This window comes from Papaver somniferum, unplaced genomic scaffold (genome assembly GCF_003573695.1).
Source record: "Papaver somniferum cultivar HN1 unplaced genomic scaffold, ASM357369v1 unplaced-scaffold_118, whole genome shotgun sequence".
NCBI classification, from domain to species: domain Eukaryota; kingdom Viridiplantae; phylum Streptophyta; class Magnoliopsida; order Ranunculales; family Papaveraceae; genus Papaver; species Papaver somniferum.
Genome location: NW_020620825.1, coordinates 9,762,524 through 9,783,376, shown reverse-complemented (window position 1 = coordinate 9,783,376; position 20,853 = coordinate 9,762,524). Strand labels below are relative to the sequence as shown.

At 38.8% G+C, this 20,853-nt stretch overlaps 4 protein-coding genes and 1 long non-coding RNA gene across 6 annotated transcripts; 3 read left to right on the top strand and 2 right to left on the bottom strand.

Moving 5' to 3' along the window:
* Nucleotides 1–1,092: 1,092 nt before the first annotated feature.
* LOC113330375 (T-complex protein 1 subunit alpha-like) lies at nucleotides 1,093–3,136 on the bottom strand. The gene has a single exon (XM_026577187.1). The coding sequence runs from the start codon at nucleotides 3,046–3,048 to the stop codon at nucleotides 1,414–1,416; it is 1,635 nt and encodes a 544-aa protein (XP_026432972.1). The 5' UTR covers nucleotides 3,049–3,136; the 3' UTR covers nucleotides 1,093–1,413.
* Nucleotides 3,137–3,210: 74 nt separating this feature from the next.
* LOC113330376 (probable diphthine methyl ester synthase) lies at nucleotides 3,211–5,620 on the top strand. The gene is made up of 6 exons (XM_026577188.1): nucleotides 3,211–3,532; nucleotides 3,669–3,793; nucleotides 4,143–4,372; nucleotides 4,461–4,500; nucleotides 4,581–4,672; nucleotides 5,194–5,620. Exons 1-6 carry the CDS (start codon nucleotides 3,383–3,385, stop codon nucleotides 5,382–5,384), a joined length of 828 nt encoding a protein of 275 aa, XP_026432973.1. The 5' UTR covers nucleotides 3,211–3,382; the 3' UTR covers nucleotides 5,385–5,620.
* A 3,149-nt stretch (nucleotides 5,621–8,769) lies between these two features.
* On the top strand, nucleotides 8,770–10,663 carry LOC113330723 (protopine 6-monooxygenase). The gene has a single exon (XM_026577551.1). The coding sequence runs from the start codon at nucleotides 8,825–8,827 to the stop codon at nucleotides 10,448–10,450; it is 1,626 nt and encodes a 541-aa protein (XP_026433336.1). The 5' UTR covers nucleotides 8,770–8,824; the 3' UTR covers nucleotides 10,451–10,663.
* Nucleotides 10,664–11,481: 818 nt separating this feature from the next.
* On the bottom strand, nucleotides 11,482–14,438 carry LOC113330724 (adenylosuccinate synthetase 2, chloroplastic-like). Of its 2 annotated transcripts, none has more exons than XM_026577552.1 (5): nucleotides 14,282–14,438; nucleotides 13,246–13,637; nucleotides 12,429–13,121; nucleotides 12,022–12,333; nucleotides 11,482–11,915 (listed from the first exon to the last, which is right to left on the bottom strand). In XM_026577552.1, the coding sequence occupies exons 2-5, from the start codon at nucleotides 13,540–13,542 to the stop codon at nucleotides 11,745–11,747; spliced, it is 1,473 nt and encodes a 490-aa protein (XP_026433337.1). In that variant the 5' UTR covers nucleotides 13,543–13,637; nucleotides 14,282–14,438; the 3' UTR covers nucleotides 11,482–11,744. The 2 variants fall into 2 exon arrangements, with proteins under 2 accessions (XP_026433337.1, XP_026433338.1); XM_026577553.1 differs by having other exon boundaries at nucleotides 13,246–13,631; nucleotides 14,282–14,432.
* A 258-nt stretch (nucleotides 14,439–14,696) lies between these two features.
* LOC113330451 lies at nucleotides 14,697–20,649 on the top strand. Its single transcript, XR_003350301.1, has 2 exons — nucleotides 14,697–15,044; nucleotides 19,216–20,649. It is a non-coding gene; the product is annotated as an uncharacterized LOC113330451 (long non-coding RNA).
* The last annotated feature ends 204 nt before the right edge of the window (nucleotides 20,650–20,853 follow it).

Sequence of the window (20,853 nt, the reverse complement as noted above, 5' to 3'; positions counted from 1 at the left end):
GGCTAAGATGCAGATTCAAAATTAAGAAACTGAAATTTTCAGATGAAAGGAATTCTATCAAAGTGACGCGAGGAACATTTACAAGATTTAAATGCAAGGAAAAAGTAGTAAACTGAGAAGGCAAAGAATTGGAAGGCAAAGCAGCAGTAAGATGAACCCTGATCGAACAATGCGGGGCAATCCAGCCTTGCATCGAGGCCAAGACAGACAATTGAAGCCAAGCGGATATTTGAGAATAACCATCAATACTAGTATCCTAAGGAAGATAAATGGCTTCAGTTGCAGGAACGACGGGTCCGAAACAGCTTACCAGTTCTATTAAAACCCTCTAGTTACCAATTATGCATTAATATCAATACTGACATGTAGGTGGAAATCCTAATTGCATCTGTTGTAAAGCCTTAAGAAAACTACAAATGGACCAAACCTGTTGTTGTGCAAAGAAACATATTAACACGAGTGAGTGTATCTTCATTGCTACAACAAAGCAAGCCTTTAAGGTTTACTGAAATACTCAGACCTAACCTTGAAGGGTTGCTAGGCCAGTATGCCAAGGCCAAAGACGTTTTTATCTTACTTGTTCCAACTAATAGATATATTGGGTAATAATTCTTGCTAAAACCACATAGCAAGGTAGATTTGTCAGGTAAGTTACAGGCCAGTATGCCAAGGCCAAAGACGTTTTTATCTTACTTGTTCCAACTAATAGATATATTGGGAAATAATTCTTGATAAATCCACATAGCAAGGTAGGTTTGTCAGGTAAGTTACCGTAAAAAGTTTGTGAATTATTCGTGTTAAGTCTCAAGTTAGCGAAAGATGACAAAATAAAATTTAGAAGGCTTTCTAGGCCTAAAGGTTACATGCCAATCATCTCTTACTCTAGATAGTTCAACAGATGGGGGTTTGGCGAATAGTGAAGGGCCCTGGAAATTCCTTGGTCAATTGTATCATCCAGAGTAGCTCAGAATCATAAATTAAATTAAACCAGGGTGACAAGGGTAGGGATTTTATGAGCAATACATCAAAATTCCTCGGTCAGTTGTATCATCTACAGCAGCAGCCTAAATTCGAAAATCAGAATCACACAAGGATGATAAAGAGGAGGTGTTAAACGCATAAAAATTCCAAAACCACATTCTGACACTGACTATCCTACCTATAAAAGCATAATTGCAACAGTAGAGGTCAAAGAGTAATCAGAAAAAACATGCACAACCAGGGCAGTAATATGCTTCCTACGAAAATACATTGTTAAAACCCAAGCTAATATATCAGTCCTGAAACTCCTAAAATTCATGTTCTATTTCCAGGCAACAAAAGAGAACCCTTGAAGAGAAAGCCACACCTGGAAGAGTGTTCAAGTAGTGAAGAAAGAGCTCCAACCTGGATTCTGTCGTAACTGCGGCCACTTTACTCCTCACCCTGGTCATCTTTGACGAGCTTGATCATGTCATCAATTCGAAGAATCGTTATTGCTGCTTCAGTTGCAAACTGTATGATCTTCACTTTGCTCATCGCAGGTTCAATAACACCAGCTTCTAAATTGTTGCGTGTGGTTCCCTTGGTAAGATCTAGACCCATGCTTGAAAGATGCTGCTTGTCTGCCTTTGTTTGCGCAGTATGGTGGTAAGCTCTAAGTTTTGCAACCAACTCAGTGGCATCCTTAGCAGCGTTTACAGAAAGAACCTTAGGTATGATCAAAAGAGCTTCAGCAAACTCCGCTATTGCCAACTGTTCCCGAGATCCCAAAGTTGTTGCAAGGTACTCCAGATACACAGATAATGCAGACTCGACAGCACCTCCGCCAGCAACCACCACATTGGACTCAAGGGTCCTCTTGACAATGCACAAAGCATCATGCAATGCTCTTTCCATCTCGTCTAGCATGTAGTCATTTGCACCTCTGAGGATCAATGATACAGCACTATTGTTCTTGGTCCCTTTAATCATAATAACATCATCATCAGAAATGCGCTCTTCTACAACTTCATCTGCAAATCCAAGGAGTGATGGATCAAATGTCTCTTCTCCCTCCATGTCAGCAAATGTGGAGACAGCAGTGGCACCAGTTGCTTTGGCAACATGACGCAAATCTTCTTTGCGAACACGCCTTACTGCAATTGCCCCAGCTTCCACAAAGTACTTGAGTGCCATATCATCAATTCCTTTGGTTGTAAGAACAACATTGGCTCCTGCTTTCAATAGTTTCTCAATGCGCTCCTTTGTCATGTCAGCTTCTCTCTGCCTAATTTTTTCAAGTTCCCTAGGGTCACTCACCAAGACTTGAACACCCATCTGCATCTTCGTCTTCTGAAGATTAAAATCAAGGCACGCAATGCACGCAGGGGAAACTCTAGTAGGCATCCCTTGTGCAGCACGACCAGTATTGAGAGCGTAACCCTTCAATAAGTAGCTGTCCTTTGCACTTTGACCATGAGCTTTCAGAATATTAATCCCCTTGATCGGGTATCTAATTTCTCCCCGAACATTAGTTGTCTTCACTGCTTGTACTGCATCTACAACCAAATTCGCAAAAAAATCACTATCCCCAGCAATTAGTTTCGAAGACATGCTTGTCTTTGCACAGTTGATAAGCGAATCTTTCCCAAGCTTTTCAACCTTAACAGCCAGTTTCTCATCAATATACTTGCAGGCTTCTCTCATAGCAAGTCTGTACCCGCTGATTATAGATGTTGGATGTATCTTATTCCTGACAAGATCATTGGCTCTCTTGAGCAATTCTGCAGCAACAATCACGACAGAAGTGGTACCATCTCCAACTTCCCGATCTTGTAACTCAGCTAACTCAACAAGCACCTTAGCAGCTGGATGCTCAACTTCTAACATCTTCAGAATCGTAGCACCATCGTTTGTGATTGTTACATCACCGATATCATCCACAAGCATCTTGTCTAATCCAACAGGTCCAAGTGATGATTTGACGATGTTTGAAATTGCTTGGCAAGCCACAACATTTTGAGTTCTCACATCTTGGCCTGACTGTCGATCTCCCAAGATATCAGGTGTTTGTGCTGAAATCGTCATTTCCGACTGAAAACCCTAGATCTATCACGATACGAGTTTAGTTTTTGAATGTAGCAAAAGAAGAAGGCATTCTTTAATTAGGGTTCGGAACACACAGTACAATATAGAGGAAACGAGAGACACACGTGACACGCACGGCCTTTTCACGGTCACGGAGTAAAAGGGTCTGTCAATAGTAGAGTAGCTTAGGCGCCAATAACAATAGTCGAGTCTTCCTCAGTGCAGGGCAAACAGTGCAGGGTTTAGCTTGGCAGAAAACTAGGGTTTTGTTCTTCTTCATCTCTCTCTCACCTCTGTGCGTTTCCTAATTGACTGTCCTGAAAGTTAGAGAAAGATGTTGTATGTGATAGGATTGGGTTTGGGAGATGAGAAGGATATAACTCTGAAAGGGTTAGAAGCTGTGAAGAAATGTGATAAAGTTTACATTGAAGCCTATACTTCGCTCCTTTCTTTTGGTCTCTCATCTAATGGTCTCTCTTCACTGGTAACTTCTCAACTTATTAAACATTGTATAAATTTGCTTTAAATTATGACATTAAGAGTAAATTGTCATATTTATACTCTGTATCAGATTCCTGAAATGATTTGGGTTTAATTTAGTTTTTGGGGATTTTGGGCAGGAAGAGCTGTATGGTAAATCCCTTATAGTTGCAGACAGAGAGATGGTTGAGGAAAAAGCAGACGACATATTGTCGGAAGCTCGTGAGTCTAATGTTGCTTTCCTTGTTGTTGGGGATCCTTTTGGGTATGCAATTCAATTTCTATGGTTTTTAGGTTTATGTGAATTGTAATTCATTGAGAAGAGTTATTTAATGTTCGGTTATGTGAGAGACTTCTCATATGTGATGGTCTGAACCACCACACTTGATTGTTGACACTATCTTTAGCATATCTAGCAAGCTTACAATAGACCCATAGCCTCTAAATTCTTATAACTGACCTCTCCCTTGTGGTTGCTTATTGTAAAATTTAAATTGTTATACAATAGACCCATAGCCTCTAAATTCTAGTTTTCTTTCAAACAAGTCCTGTTTTTTGTTACACTATTTCACATGCTGTCTAACGTCGGATCTTCTTGTATGAAATTAATTCAGAGCTACAACACATACAGATCTGGTAGTTCGAGCACAGAAATTGGGGATACAAGTCAAGGTGATACACAATGCTTCGGTAATGAATGCAGTTGGACTTTGTGGTTTACAACTCTACCGCTATGGTGAGACAGTTTCATTGCCGTTTTTTACCGACACATGGAGACCCGACAGTTTCTATGAGAAGATTCAGAGTAACCGTGTACTTGGATTGCATACTCTCTGCTTATTAGGTGAGGTTTCTGCCACACTTTATTAGCCTTGAAGACTGCTTTCTGGTGTTTTTCCTCCAAATTTAATTGAAGTTATCTTAATCTACAGACATACGTGTCAAAGAACCCTCACTAGAATCCTTGTGCAGGTTGGTTTTTTTTTTTTTGGAACTTTGTGGAGGTTTATCTTAGATCAATGTAATGCCTGATCTTGTGCCTACATTTACAGAGGAAAAAAGCAATACGAACCTCCGAGGTATATGACAATTAATACTGCCATTGAACAGTTGTTGGAGGTTGAGCATTCACGTGGACAAGCTGGTATTATTCTTGAACTTTGTTGGGAGATGCATTTAGTTACTCATTTTGCTTCTTTTCCTATAAAGAAAAAGGCCTGAAAAGCTACAAATTTGGGCTAGAAACATGACTACAACAACTGCTAACTACTTCGCAAACCTAGCTATAGACCAAGTTTAGACGCGCTGAGCAGTCCTCTTTTGCTGTTATTGTTATATATGCATAATTGAAGCAATCTTAATGTATTGGATTATGTTTCTCGGTTTGGTTACTTTGGTCAGAATCAACTCTTCTAGTTTTAGGTGATCCGCTGTACTATAACCTTTCCTCTACTATGTTTGTGTGTTTGTGTGTATTTAAATAGAATACTGACTTCCGGTACCCGTTATGATATGCACAAACTTATCATCAACCAATTACTCTACCATTGTTTGGTTAGTGAACGGCATTATGAAAATGAACCTAATGGTATGCACCTCCGTTTAGTTTGCTGAATAAGCAAAGTGAATTTTGTATTTATTGTAGTGGTTTTCATATTTTTGCAGCATACAGTGAAGAAACCACTTGTGTTGGTTTAGCCCGTCTTGGAAGTGATGATCAGATGATAGTTGCTGGGTCAATGAAAGAACTACTAGGTGTTGAATTTGGAGCACCTCTACATTGTCTTGTCATAGTCGGGAAAACCCATCCTGTGGAAGAAGAAATGCTGGAATTTTACAGTTTTAAGAAAGCATAGAGAAGCTTACAGAAGGCAAAAAAAATGAACCCCAACACTATTCTGTGTTTTTGCTCCTTGAAGTCTGTCGTCCTCATCATTTCTCAAGTACCATTTGTTGAACAGATTTTGTCTATTAGTTATTGCTTGTACTATATTATGATGGTTGTTCATTGAGAACAAGTTCTGGCATGGTATTTGAATGAAGAATTACCTTCTTTTATAATAGAAAAGTTGTTTTTCGAGCATTGTAGTAAATTTTCTTCTTCAAATCCTGAATAAGTTTACCCATTAACTAGGGAAACTATGTTCTAAATTTGATGAGCGTAGTGGAAAGGACTAAGTCAGTCTTCACAACCGTAGAAAAGGCAACTAAAAGTAAGCTTTGATTAATTTTTATGTTGAGTTTTTTCCATATTGCAGTCGGGATCTTTTTTGAACCTGACCACTTTGTGGTCTTAATTAGAAAAAAGATTCCACTGCATAAATACTAAAGTCGTGATTGCTGAAGACTAATATGGATCATAATCTCCGAGATGTGGAGCCAGATTTTGGCATAAAAATCAAAGGGGTCACGCAGAGGAAGATTGGGTAGATGGATACGAGGCACCTGTAGAAACAGACGTACAAAGTTGACAATTTGTCTGTTTAACGCTAACAAGAACATGCTAATTAAATGAAAAACGGCATGGTTAGTCACGGGTATAACGTGGTAACGCCAAATCGCCAAAAACAGCAAGAAGCTTTCACCCATCTGAGTCTGACTTTAGCCTCAGTCGAGTGGGAGCGCCATATGGTGACATAGTGGTCATCGTTTATCCTATTGGTCAGTCAAGCACACATGAGACTTTGACCAATTTAAATGTTACAAAGATGAATAATTTCCTTTCATTCATTAAGAAACATAAAAGTCCTTTTTAGTATTCAAAGTATTAGCCGGCACTGATAGTGAAGCAAAGACATCAATTACGGTTGAAGGTTGTGGCGTCAGTTTGGTACAACGCATAGGTGTATCATATAAAAATATATACATTCAAATGTTTTTGGTTGAAAAAATTGTTTTTATTGCACAACAACGAATATCTATCCTTTTGGATTATCAGGAATGTTATTATGTATTTTGAGCTTAGGTCTTGCTCAATTTGACTCACTAGCTCCGTGCAAAGATATTGATAGAGCCAAATTAACGTAAATCAGCACATAATTATTAACCATATACAATTGTTTTGCATAAATGTCAGAATGATTCCACAGGAAATGTCTCTAACAAATTAGTGATATGGCACATGCTGTTGAAGCTGAAACTCCCAAATTCCAACCATTAAGTGCAAATTGAAGGGCTTTGTAGAGAATTGCGAATTATCATGTAACTTTTAAGTTAAGATGTAGTCTGAAGGTTGTTTTCGCTAAAAATTTAAATCGTACGTATGACGCATATACAAAATAGCTCTGTCCAGTGATGGGTTGATTTCCTGGAAAATTTGGTTTATGTTCTTAATTTGGTACTCATAAATTTGCTCCCTTGATCATTCACTAAAAAGAAAGTAAAATAACCATTTGAAAATCAACTAAAGCGGATAAAATTAATATATGCTTTGACGTTAACAAATATATGTCATGTAATATTAATATATAATGATCAAGGAAATACCAATTGGTCCTATAAATAATATATTAGAGACAGTCTAGTCCAGTGGACCTAATCAATTGTCTGTTTGGTCCTATTTGGTAATATAAATTATAATTTGGTCCTAAAAATTATGGTTTAGTCCTAGGGTGATGTCATGGATGATGTAAATATCACCTTGTAGTGGCAGAAATACCCTTTTGGATAAGGACCATATATATAGTCAAAAAGTAAGAGACAATAAATCATTATCAGATTTACTTTCTCTCTCATCTTTCCAGATCTAATCTCTCTCTCTTTTTCTTTCTTCTTCTTTTTCCTCCTGTTAATGGCGTCTCCATTTTTTTCTTCTATTTTTCTTCCTGCTGCTGTAAACGATGGTGATGAAGGTGAAAATCGATTTAGATATTTAGATCGGTAGTTGTAGATGATGAATACGATGATGTTGGTACTGTTGAATACGATTTTTTTAGGGTTCTTTTTTCTTTTTTCTGCTGCTGTTGATGATGAAGATATGTTGTTGTTGCTGCTGTTGACGATGAAGACGATGGTGTTAATCTTGATTTTGATGATGATGATGAAGAAGATGAAGACGATGGTGTTAATCTTGATTTTCTTTTTTCTGTTGCTGTTGACGATGAAGATGATGAAGAAGATGAAGATATGTTGTTGCTGCTGCTGTTGACGATGAAGACGATGGTGTTAATCTTGATTGTGATGATGATAATGAAGAAGATCAAGATCTGCTACTGCTACTGCCGTTGATGATGAAGACGGTGGTGTTTTTGAAGACGAAGATGTTGTTGTTGTTGTTGAAGACGACGAAGATGATGAAGATGATGATGATGCAGTTCATTTCAGAAATGAACTCTGCTTTTATATGGAATTCATCCCAGAAATGAACTCTGTTTTTATATGGACTTCATTTCTGGAATGAACTCTGTTTATTTAGGTTGTTATATGGAGTTCATTTCTGGAATGAAGTCTGTTTTAGGTTGTTATATGGACTTCATTTCTGGAATGAACTCTGTTTATTTAGGTTGTTATATGGAGTTCATTTCTGGAATGAAGTCTGTTTATTTAGGTTGTTATATGGACTTCATTTTTGGAATGAACTGTGTTTTTTTAGGTTTTTATATGGAGTTCATTTCTGGAATAAAGTCTGTTTATTTAGGTTTTTATATGGAGTTCATTTCTGGAATGAAGTATGTTTATTTAGGTTGTTATATGGACTTCATTTCTGTAATGAACTCTGTTTTTTTAGGTTTTTGTATGGAGTTCATTTCTGGAATAAAATCTGTTCTTTTAGGTTTTTGTATGAAGTTCATTTCTGGAATGAATTATGTTTTTTTTATGTTTTTGTATGGAGTTTATTTTTGGAATGAAGTCTGTTTTTTTTAGGTTTTTGTATGGACTTCATTTCTGGAATGAACTGCTACAAGAAAATAAATAAAAATTAACACGGAAGGATATTTTTGTCAGTTTAATATTTTTAAATAATTATGAACCAAACAGTAAAGGTTTTTGACCAAAAAACCAAACAGAACCTAAAAAAGTACCAAACGATGTTTTTCCCTGTAATGATTTCCAACACGGAACAATGGCTGTGTCTATCTACATATACAGCCATTTTAGTCTTCTACTGTTAGTTGTCAAACCCACTTTACACCTTGCGTAGCATGACCGTTTTGATGGATGGGCGTTCAAAATTTCAAAACCCTATCCCGTGCTTTACCTATAAATAGTCAGTTTCACTCCCACATCTAAGTCTAACTAACTGCTTAGATATCTTTCTTTTCTTCAATATCAACCTTTTCCATTCTCAGTTAACAATATGGATTTCTCATCACTACTATTACTACTTCTAAACACATGGATTTCAGCTTATTCCATGGCTGCTCTTCTTGCCTTAGTTCTTGTCTACAATCTCAGGATGACGAAGTCATCATCTTCCAAAACCACTTCTCTGAAGGGCAAGAAGATTATTACTAGGCCACCAGCAGTAACAGGCGCATGGCCGGTTTTTGGTCACCTGCATTTGTTTGGATCAGGTGAGCATCCACATGAGATGTTGTCAAAGTTGGCAGAAAAATATGGACCTTCCTTTACAATGAAGTTCGGGAAGCACACAACACTAGTTGTGAGCGATACCCGAGTCGTCAAAGAATGTTTTACAACTAATGATACCCTCTTCTCCAACCGCCCATCCACCATAGCTTTCGATCTTATGACTTATGCAACCGACTCCATAGCTTTCACTCCTTATAGTCCTTACTGGCGTGAACTCAGGAAGATATCTACTCTCAAACTTCTCTCTAACAACCGTCTTGAATCGATCAAACAACTTCGAACCTCAGAGGTGAGCGTATGCTTCAAGGAACTATACGACCTAACCAACAAAAAAAACGATAACGGAGCTCCAGTTCCAATCGATTTGAAGAGATGGTTTGATGAGGTTTCAAACAATGTAATTATGAGAGTAATCTTTGGGAAACAAAATTTTGGATCCAAGATTGTACTCGGGGAAGATCAAGAGGCAGTCCATTATAAAAAAATCATGGACGAACTTTCACGTCTTTCTAGTTTGACTATGTTGTCGGACATGGTTCCTTTACTTGGTTGGTTGGATTACTTCAAAGGCGATTTGAGGGCAATGAAACGAAACGGCAAAGAACTTAACTCCATACTCCAGAAATGGTTGGAGGAACATAAAAGCAAGAAAAGTTCAGATGCTCGACAAGATTTCATGGATGTTATGTTGTCAATTTCCAAGGACACCCAACTCTATGGCCACGACCAAGATACTTTTATTAAAGCTACTTGTCTTGCCATGATCATGGGTGGAACAAACAGTACGGAAGTGGCTCTAACATGGATCTTGTCCTTACTTATGAACAACAGATGCGCATTGCATAAGGCTCGAGAAGAAATAGACTTACTCGTTGGGAAGGATAGACAAGTGGAAGATTCAGATGTCAAGAATTTGACATACATGAATGCCATCATTAAAGAAACAATGCGATTATACCCATTAGGTTTTCTTCTAGAACGCGATACCAAGGAAGACTGTGAAGTTAGCGGGTTCAACATCAAAGGTGGTACAAGATTACTGATAAATGTGTGGAAGTTACAACGAGACCCGAACGTGTGGACAGACCCCATGGAATTCAAACCAGAGAGATTTCTAACAGAGAATGCAGACATAGATGTTGGTGGTCAACATTTCGAACTACTGCCATTTGGTGCTGGTAGAAGGGTGTGTCCTGGTGTGTCCTTCGCACTACAGTTCATGCATTTGGTTCTCGCCCGTCTTATCCATGGCTATGATATGGAAACCCTAAATGGTGAAGATGTTGATTTGAGTGTTAGTAGCGGGGGACATGTTAACATCAAATCAACCCCACTTGAGCTCATCCTTGCTCCTCGCCTTCACCCAGAGCTTTACGATTGTGAAACATAAGTGTTGAAGATCGATATACGTATGTAGTTTTTATCCTAAGAAATAAAATACCAGAAAATTTTCGAAATCAGATCGTGGAGTTTCCGGGTTTTACAAGTCTAAAAGCCAATGATTTATGGAACGTAAAATGCTTAGTTTTTAGGTTAATTAATAGCTTTGTCACATAAGAATGGAGAAATCCTAATTAAGAAGATGAACATTACTGATTTTTTACGTTTGAATCTAAATTGATAATATTCCTGGAGTGAAGTACAGGGAATTTACCTTATTAATTTGTCCCCATACTTTTTAACATAACATTCGAGGGGAGACTTTGGGTGCTGTCACCTAATATATACCGGAATCCAGGAAAAAAAGAAAAAAGAATCTCAGATACAGCGGAGGCCAGCGAGAAAACAATTCCCAGGGCGTAGCACGGGTTACAAAAATCAAAAACAAAAAACTCAAAAGACACAAAACCAACGTCATGTCTCCGGAAATTGGCATATCTCGTCAAACAAAATTAGCTCAGGTACAGAGTAGAACGTAGACATTCATGGCAACATTTAGTTCACCATCACAGAGTAGCATCCACCCACACTTCCAGAGGATTTTCGGAGACATTTTAAGTCTGGATTTTAAGTCAACTTTGAATGCGAGGAAAGCAACAAAACTGTTCAAGTCAATAAGTCAACTTTGAATGCGCTGAAAACACAAAACTGAACAGAGAAAACAGAGACTAGCAAATTTTCAGCTTTTGTTCAAGCCCAGGAAGGCGAGGTTTTGGCAAAGATAGAAAGAAGCACATGGTGAAAAAGGACTTCAAATCCACTGTCTAGCTCCAATTGTTGATGGCCCATAATGAATATCAGTTGATTAGATTTTAAGTCCTGGGACTATAGAAATCAACTCTTCAAAACGTCAGTCAAAACTTTCTAATAAAGCATGGCCTCCTTAGACACTGATCTTTTATATATGTACATGGATAGATGATAGTGGATAAATAGAGGACCTATACGGCTATACCTACTTAATGTACCTGTTGAGAGAGCTAGCAAAAGAAGACAATATAAGATTAAGACACAAAAAATCTCTTCAGAGCACTTGGGAGTTAAGTTGTGTTCTCAAACATATGAAACTGTGAGCTTCAATCAATAGAACCTGGAGGACCACTATATCAATGACAATGGTTGAACTAAAATGATCGCACGACAATCATAGACGTCACTTGAAACAAATGGGCAGACCACTTCTTGTTGGGAAATGGGGGAAGATGTCATATCAAGTCATTCAATTACGACGACATTTTTTTATCTTACTTGTATATTAGAGCATCACGATGAGGTCCTACACCAATGTAGTGAACAGGAACACCCACTAATTCCTCTATTCTTTCCACATATCGTTGTGCTGCCAAAGGAAGTTCCTCATAGTTGCGAATTCCAGAAATATCAGTCTGCCACCCAGGTAACACCTCGTATTCAACCTAGAAAATCATATGTGAATTAATGTTGGTATAATATTAGATAATAGAGCTAGTTAAATCTGATTTTGTCGTAATATCGTTTCCAAATGAGTTTGCATATACTAACCTGTAGTTGCTCGAGCACAGAGAGATCTGCAGGGAAAGAAGTAACTGGTGTCCCGTCAACTGTTTTGTAAGAGATTCCCAACTTAATTTCTTGAAGACTTGACAAGACATCAAGCTTAGTGAGATTGAGAGAAGAAAAACCATTAATCTGACAGCAAAATTTTAGTGCTACGATATCGAGCCAACCACATCTTCGAGGTCTACCAGTAGTGGTACCAAATTCATGCCCAGCTTTCCTAAGGTCTTCTCCAGCTTCACACAATAACTCTGTTGGAAAAGGACCAGATCCAACCCTTGTAGTGTAAGCCTTTACCTGCACATGAAGATTTCGAGTTCAGACAACAGAAAGAAAATTTCAACAATGGAGTTTGACAATGCCAGTTACTCAAACGGGAGCAATCCACTTACAACTCCGATTAGATCACCCAGGACTCTTGGAGCAATACCAAGTCCGGTGCAAATACCACCAGCTGATGGGCTAGAAGAAGTGACAAATGGGTATGTACCAAAATCAATATCCAACATGGTTGCCTGACCACCTTCAACCAATATTTTCTTTTTCTGTGCTATAGAATCATTCACAAAATGAACAGTATCTGCAATGAAGGGCCCCAATCTATCGGCAAATCTCTTGTACTGTTCAACTTCCTCATTGAGCATGTCATTGCTATAGTTAAACCCTTTGAAACGGGAAGCTGCATCAGACAACAAAACATTAAGCTTGTCACGGAAAGTATCCATGTGCCTAAGGTCGCATACCCTTATGCCATTACGAATCATCTTGCTTGAGTAACAAGGTCCAATCCCTCTCTTTGTTGTCCCAATAAAGGACTTAGCAAGTTCAGATTCCCTGAGCCCATCTACAGTTTGATGGAAGTCGAACAACAAATGAGCACGATCAGACACCAATATCCTTCCTTTACAAGAGACTCCATTGGCCTCGAGGCCGTCAATTTCTTTAAAAAGCCCAGGTAGATGCACCACAACTCCGTTGCCAATGAGACAAAGGGTTTCTTCATTAAGGATTCCTGATGGAACAAGGTGAAGAGCAAACTTCTTCCCTTCGGCATTGTATATGGTGTGGCCCGCATTTGCACCACCCTACGTCAAAATGATATATAAAACTTCAAATTTAAACTAAACAAGCATATCAAATGATAAAAAGGCTCACTTAAAAGATAAAATATGACGGAAGCTGAGGGGAATCAAATAAGTTCAAATATACCTGGCAGCGAGCAACGATATCAAAATGCTTCGCCAAAATATCAACCAATTTCCCCTTCCCTTCATCACCCCATTGACAACCCAACACCCCGGAAACCTGGCTCAAAGAATCTAGTCGACCCAACTCATCTGCAGTCACAGCCTTGGGAGAAGAGACGACACTTGAAGCTCTCAGTGAGATTCTAGATTCATAGGGAAGATGAAGAAGAGGCCTTGCACCACTGAGCTTTCTGCCATAAGATCTCCCTTTGGGAACCGTAAGAGGGTTAGAGTCAAGTCTGAGAGAAGAGAGGTTCATTGCCTGCTTTTTAATTCCTTGGAACTTTTACAAATAACTCCTACAAACTCCTGCTATTCTTCTTAGAGAATATCACCACCTATTGATTTCTATGGCTTCGAAAGAAAAAGAAAAAAAGAATCCAGAATTAATTACAAATGAGCAATATATCTAGATCTAGGGTTTCAAATAGAAAGAAAGATTAGAGGGGTCTTTCGACTACCTCCTCCTCTAAGACAAATAACTTATGTCTAGTCTGCAAGGGTACCCTAGGTCCCTAGTAATCAATGGAATTGTATGATTGGCAGAGGGATTGTACACATAACGTGTTAGACTGGAGTAGAGAAATGAAATGTTATGTTATGATTGACAGAGAGATTGTAAACATAACGTGTTAGACATAGAGTAGGAATTATAGCACAGAAGAACACCATTACAAAATTGCTCAATTCTTAAACCTACTGGTTTTTCATACGTAGAACCTTGGATTTCATAAGTGACACTACTAATACCGTTTCTAGGTAGTAATAATTTATCCTACACCCAATTTTTAAGATTCGGGGAAAAAGTATTCACAGAAAGTTTGTCATTATGTTTGAATGAAATGCCAATCAGTGATTATTAATATCCATAACTATAAATTAGATTTGAAAACAACAAAAGATTTCGGCTGATAAGATAATCTAAAATAAAAATATCAGCATTGTTGGCTATCGTAGATGATGAAAATGATAAGAAAAAGTCAAGTAATTAAAATTACCTGAAAGATCAATATTTTTGCTGAGAGCATCTCCGGATAACAATCAATCAAGGCGATGTGTAGCTCAAATTAGGGTTTGGGGTTTAAGCGCTGTACACCCTGAGGAAGAAGAAAAAATTGGAGGACGAGGAAAATGGTCAAGAGTAGTGGGTAACTTGAAAGATGAAGAGACTTAATTTGGAATGACATTTTACCCCACGAACAACTTTATTATTACAAAATCCGTCGTCTTTGTGTGGCCTCTAGTTCAAGTCATATCGGTTTTCCAATATCTCAACCTCATTTTTCCTATATCCTATCCCTTTCATAATAATTTATAAAATCATTATCAACTCTAATTTTTCCTATTTACGACGTCTAACGCTTAGTCTTATAGTGCTTCAAAGTTCAACATTTAACAGGGTGTCACGTCACGGTGAAGTATCACCTAGCCCTAAGGTGGTTCAACATTTTCTCTGAAAGCGCCAAACGGAAAGAAGCCGAGCGAACAACAGTTTGGCGCTCCCAAAGGAGCGGTAAATGATTAGTCGCTTGATCCAGTCAACGCGGTCAGAGCGTCAAATCATTGGTTCCTCAGCTACCCCTTAATCAAACATGATACTCGATCTCTTTCACTTCTCTTCGTCATCTTTTTGTTCTCCACAAAACCTAGGTATTGCATGTCCAATCCGTGAGGTTTAATGATGCTTTTTGAAGGCAAATCATAAGAGGTAGTTGATTGTGGTTCTTTTAAACCTATTTTGCGTCCACAAAATAGAACAAGGTATGTTGTTTTAGTTGATTTCTTTGATGTTTTGTGATTTTTTGTTTATAATTAAAACCAAACATGTTTTGCGAATGAATTTATATGTTTGATTAATGTTTCAATTGGTAGTGTTGATTGATATCTAGAAATTAAAAATGATTTTAGAGTTTGTTTTGGACATAAAATTGATATGGAATTTGATGTCAATTTTGATATGTAAAATCTTGTGGTTATTTTGTTGATGATGCTTGTGTATAAATTGATAACAATACATGGTATAAAATCAAGGATTTATTGTGATAAATGTCTTATGAATGGTTTTGATAATTACATATGTTTTTTTTTTTGATCGAGAAAGGAGGATTTTATTAAAAAGAGGAGAAAGAATTACAAGTATAAGATACAAGCAAAAAGGGAAACTGGAAAACGAAAAGAGATAACAATGGGATACATTCCAACCAGAATGGGATGGAAGTGAGAGGAACAAAAGTATTACAACTATGTGTTAACGAAAATGTTATCCCAAGAAAAGATGCAGTGGGATAACCTGAAGTTAAAGTTTCTTTTGAAGGCTAAACTCCATGCAAGAAGAGAAGCTTTGACTTCGACACTTACTTGAAAGTATGAATGGGATTTTTCCTGAAAAATTCTTGCGTTATGCTCATTCCAAATTGCCTAGAGAACGGCGGTAGGAACCAAGTCCCAAATCAGTTTAGCAGGTCCTGTGATGGTGTTACTTGACCAGGTTTGCGCCAATTGCAGAATTGATAATGGTGGAATCCAAGAAGAATGGCTAGGGAGGATAAGATACCATACCTTGCAAGCAAATTGACAGCTCAAGAGCAAGTGTTCAGTGGATTCACAATGAGAGAGACAAAGAGGGCATCGACTGGCTAGTTTGAAGTTCCTTCGCTGAACAGAGTCTTGAGTGCTAATTTTAGAAAGGGATGCAGTCCAAAAGAATAGGTTGATTTTCGGGGGAACATGAGGATTCCATATTGTCTTGTAAGGGAAATTAGGAACTAGTGGGGATTGAAAAAGTTCCATTAAGGAGTTGTAGGTGGATTTGACGGAAAAATTACCTGTAGGTGTAGGCCTCCAAGTTCTACTGTCGGGATGATCCGAGAGTTGTGGTGGAGAGTCACCAATGACTGTCAACATAGAGGCCAGTTGATTTACTTCAGCTTCTTTAAGGAGTCTCTTAAAGTGAAAAGACCAGCTGGAGCCATCTGGAGATACATGATCTTTGAAGAAACCATGTTTCAGTCCAGCAATTTTGTATAAGGCAGGAAACATGTCTTTCAAGCATTCAACAGAACCCCAGCTATCAAGCCAAAATGAGATTGTGCAGCCATCGCCAATAGATATCTTGGACAGAGATGTTACCAGATGTGCATGAGAGGTGATATGTTTCCACACGGAACAGCCGTAAGGAGAAGAAGGAATCTGGGGAGTCCATACGGATTGAGGTCCGCCATACTTGTCTCGAATAATACGATGCCAAAGAGAATGCGACTCTTCACCAAATCTCCAAACCCATTTTTCTAGCAGAGCTTTGCTCATCATCCTTAAACTTTTTATTCCTAACCCACCTAGTTTAAGAGGCTTGCACAATTCCTCCCAGTTAACCAAGTGTATCTGCTTAGTTCCGCCACTATCCCATATAAAGTTTCGCATGATCTTCTCCAATTACTTTATTACTGCAACTGGAGCAAGGAACACAGAGAAGTAAAAAAAAACGAGACTGGAGAGCACAGATTTAACTAGGGTGATTCTCCCAGCCCTTGTGATAAAACCTTTCATCCACGAGGCCAGCATTGAGTCAAATTTTTCAACAATAGGGTCCCAAAGTGTCTTTGCTTTTGATTTAGCCCCAAGAGGCATTCCCAGGTATATGAAAGGCAGGGCTTCAGTTGTGCATCCAATATTAGCAGCCCACTGATGCAAGTCTGGAACCTGACACACTTGAATTAACTTGGTTTTCGAAGGATTTACTCGAAGTCCAGAGACTGCTTCAATGCATTTAAGTATGCTCATTAGATTGCATAATTCCTCCCATGAGGGGTTGATGAAGAATACCGAGTCGTCAGCATAGTGTAGATGCGAAATAGGAGGGGATCCTGGTTTCACCGAAAATCCACTAAATAGTCCAATGTTTGCAGCCTTGTCAATTATCCTCGAGAGACCTTCCATGGCTAGAACAAAAAGAAGAGGGGAGAGTGGGTCTCCTTGTCGTAGCCCGCGAGAAGCCGTGAAATTTCCAAAAGGAGAGCCATTTAGGAGGATTGAGAAAGTTGGGGAGCCATAGCAGTATCTCAGCCAACTTAACCATTTTTATTTGAAGCCCATTTTACGTAGTACATCCTCAAGAAAAGACCAGCTCACTCTATCGAACGCTTTTTCTAAATCCACCTTGCAAATTAGTCCAGTGGCTTTATACTTGATTCGAGAATCCACCAGTTCATTCGCAATTAAAATTCCGTCGATGATTTGTCTTTCAGCTATGAAGCCAGATTGACTTGGATCAACTAATTGAGTCATTAATGGTTGCAGACGAGATGATAATACCTTCGCGATGACTTTGTATGCACTGGAAAGAAGGATAATAGGCCTAAAATATTTGACTGTCTCCACATGATTCTTCTTTGGGATCAATTTTATAAATGTGTAGTTGTGCCTCGTATCCATGTAGCTAGTACTTGAGAATTCATGAACCATATCCATGAAATCTTGTTTGATAAAAGACCAACATTTTTGAAAGAAGATTATAGGGAAACCGTCCGGGCCTGGGGCCTTATCATTTACCAAGCTTTTTAAGGAAAGTAAGATCTCATTTTCCGTGATTGGTGATTCCAGATTAATTGCATCTACTTCGGGAAATTGATGTAGATGTACGTCACCAATTCTTGGCCTGTGAGGGAACTCTTCAGAGAATAAGTTGGAGTAGAAATTTGTGATATGATCAACAATTGAATCTTTATCGGTGACAAGAACTCCATCGATGAATATCTGCTTAATCCGATTTGCTCTTCTTCTATCGGACGTTGTCTTGTGAAAAAATGGGGTATTACGGTCACCAGCTCTTAACCATTCATTGCGAGACTTTTGCTTCATTGAGATTTCCTTTTGAACTGCAACATCTTCAAATTTTATTTTGGCTTCAGCTCTTTCAATAAATTTTTCTGTTGGGAGGGACCCCATATCAGCTTCAATACCATCAAGTGTGTCGATAGTGTGAAGACACTCTTGAATTTTATGATCCAGAAGACCGAATTCAGTCTTGTTCCATAGCTTGATTTTGTGCTTTAAGGCTTGAAGCTTGTTCCAAAAGATGGTACTGGGTGATCCGTGAAAGGTGAAGGAGGATCACCAAGCATTAATATTCTCCAGGAAAGATGGGTGATTAAACCACATAATCTCTAGCCGAAATGGTGATGGTCCCCATGAGGGTTCAGCTAGGTCCAAAACAATTGGGATGTGATCCGAGGTCGCCCTTGTTTTAGCCAATTGAGAGACAAATGGGAACTTGGCTTCAAAATCAGTTGAGAAGATAAATCTATCAATTCGCGACAGAACTGGAGATGCTTGGCCATTCGACCAAGTGAACTTGGACCCTTTAAGAGGAGGGTCGATAAGAGCATGAATAGAGATGAACCGGGAGAATTTTTTCATGCTATGAGTAATTCCTCTTGAAGTATTTCTTTCTTCAATTCGCCGAATGACATTGAAGTCGCCCCCGATAACCCAAGGAATTTCCCAGAGGCCTCTGATGTAATGTAGTTCACGCCACAAAAACTTTCTTTCAGACACCTTGTTTGGACCGTATACTCCTGTGAAGAACCAATGAAAGTTAGTAGCCACAAATCTACATTCAACTGAAAGTGAATATTCACCCTCCAACGAAGAGATAACTTTGATTACAATAGGATTCCAGATTATGATGATTCCACCGGAAGCACCTACGGATGGTTGAAAAGTCCAACCCATCGAGCGTGATCCACAAATTTCTGCAATATCAACATTTGTGCAGGTAGAAATTTTCGATTCTTGGAGAACTACAATTGATGGTTTATGCAGATGTAGAACTTGCTTGACTGCCGATCTTTTTGAGGAGGAGCACAGACCCCTTGTATTCCATGACATGATTGTGGTACTCATTTGTAACTCTTGTGTCCCTTATTTTTTGCAGACCTTGAAGGTAAGTCCACAAGAGAGGAAGAATGAGTATTGAAGTTGAGTCGTCGATATTCCCTTTGTAGCTTTTTAGACAGAACTGGTTGAAATTTATTCAAAGAATAAGGGGTAGAAGAAGTGGGGGATACAGGGGAAGTAGGGGGGAATGGAGAAGTGAGGAGTCAGGGATTGAGGGAGGAGTGAAAATTGCATCACATATTTCTGAGTTGGTTGGGGCATTGTCACAAACAGGTAGAGGGGAGACAACGAAAAGGCTAGGGATGTCTGAGATAATGTCTTCAGAGAAAATTTCAGAGTTTGGGTTGTATGAAGCAATTGGGGGTTCCGAAAAAATTTCAGAGTTATGGTCAGGTAGGTCTAGGATTGATAAGGAAAAATTTTCAGATGGTTGAGAAGTTTTAGGAGGTTGAGTAAAGGGGAGCTTGATTTATCAATTGGTCCATCTCTGGCCAAGAGAGATTGGACAATAGATTTGGATAACATGGGTGAAGAGGCAAAGTCAATACCTGAACGAGATCCTAATTGAATTAGACGGAGAGCTTCTTGATTAATCCAATTAGATGTAATTCGATCAGCATTACATACATTTGGTACCAAAGATATTAACCAACTGGGAGCCGGACAAGGCCCCAAAATTCCATCAGAACTATTCGTCGTCTTGTACACACAGAGCTCTCTAGAGTTCGGTTTCCCAATTGATAAAGATGGTAAGATAGAATTAGTGGGTGATGGTTGCAGCAACATTGTCTTGGGTGGCGAAGAGAGAGAGACAAAAAGCGATAACGGTGGGTGATTTTCATGATTAAAGGTTTGAGTTTTTAGAAGTTCAGGAGATGATATGTGGGATGTAAATAATGAGGATTGGGGTGTTGGGTATTGATTGTTAAACGTAACTGAGAGGTGATCGAGATTAGACGAAAGAGTATTTGAGGTTGAAGGAGGGGACTGAGGATTTTGGCCAGAGGAGGGTGGATTGTAATCTGCGGACCGATTTTCTGTGTTACGAGGGATTGTAGGGAAAGGGACTGGGCCGTTAAAGGTGTTATGGTAGGTAAATGAATATGATGCTGAGTTGATAATGGCCCAAGGGGGAGAACAAAACCAAGGCGGGTTTGGTGGATCCATGATATCCAATGCGTCCATATCTGAGATAGAAATTTTAAAAGCTTCTTTTTTTCTAGTACTTTGCGCACAAGCAACATTAAAAGTCTGAGAGGATGATTGAGACTGACCAGGAGAAGCAGATGGTTGTTGCAGGGAGACGCTAGGTGAAGGATATAGTATCCAGTCCATTGGAGAAAATTCGTGTCTGTTGTCTCCCATGTGAGACCTAAACCTCTTATTTTTTGTTTTGATTGTAGACCTCTTGCTTGTCTTTGTTTTAATGTTGTTTTTGCGTACGTTCATTGATGAGGCATTAAATGCATTTCCAAACTTTGCAGAACTAGTAGGAGAAGCAGCAGACTTACTTCGAGGGGTCGCATTCTTCTTATCTTTGACCTCTTTTCTCGGTCTCTTTTGATGCTTTGATCTTCTGTTTTTGCCCCTTGTTAGCTGGATTGGATCAACTAAGATCAGAGGCCATTTCCAGAAAGGGTCGCGTGGGACCACGTCTTCAATTTGAACTAGAATT

Excerpts from the sequence above, each read along its gene's own strand:
- LOC113330723 (XM_026577551.1), top strand. The coding sequence starts at position 8,825 with ATGGATTTCTCATCACTACTATTACTACTTCTAAACACATGGATTTCA.
- LOC113330375 (XM_026577187.1), bottom strand. The coding sequence starts at position 3,048 with ATGACGATTTCAGCACAAACACCTGATATCTTGGGAGATCGACAGTCA.
- LOC113330376 (XM_026577188.1), top strand. The coding sequence starts at position 3,383 with ATGTTGTATGTGATAGGATTGGGTTTGGGAGATGAGAAGGATATAACT. Across the intron at positions 3,533-3,668 it reads CTAATGGTCTCTCTTCACTG|GAAGAGCTGTATGGTAAATC; the intron begins GTAACTTCTCAA and ends GATTTTGGGCAG. Across the intron at positions 3,794-4,142 it reads GTTGTTGGGGATCCTTTTGG|AGCTACAACACATACAGATC; the intron begins GTATGCAATTCA and ends AAATTAATTCAG.
- LOC113330724 (XM_026577552.1), bottom strand. The coding sequence starts at position 13,542 with ATGAACCTCTCTTCTCTCAGACTTGACTCTAACCCTCTTACGGTTCCC. Across the intron at positions 13,122-13,245 it reads ATATCGTTGCTCGCTGCCAG|GGTGGTGCAAATGCGGGCCA; the intron begins GTATATTTGAAC and ends ATTTTGACGTAG. Across the intron at positions 12,334-12,428 it reads TGGGTGATCTAATCGGAGTT|GTAAAGGCTTACACTACAAG; the intron begins GTAAGTGGATTG and ends CTTCATGTGCAG.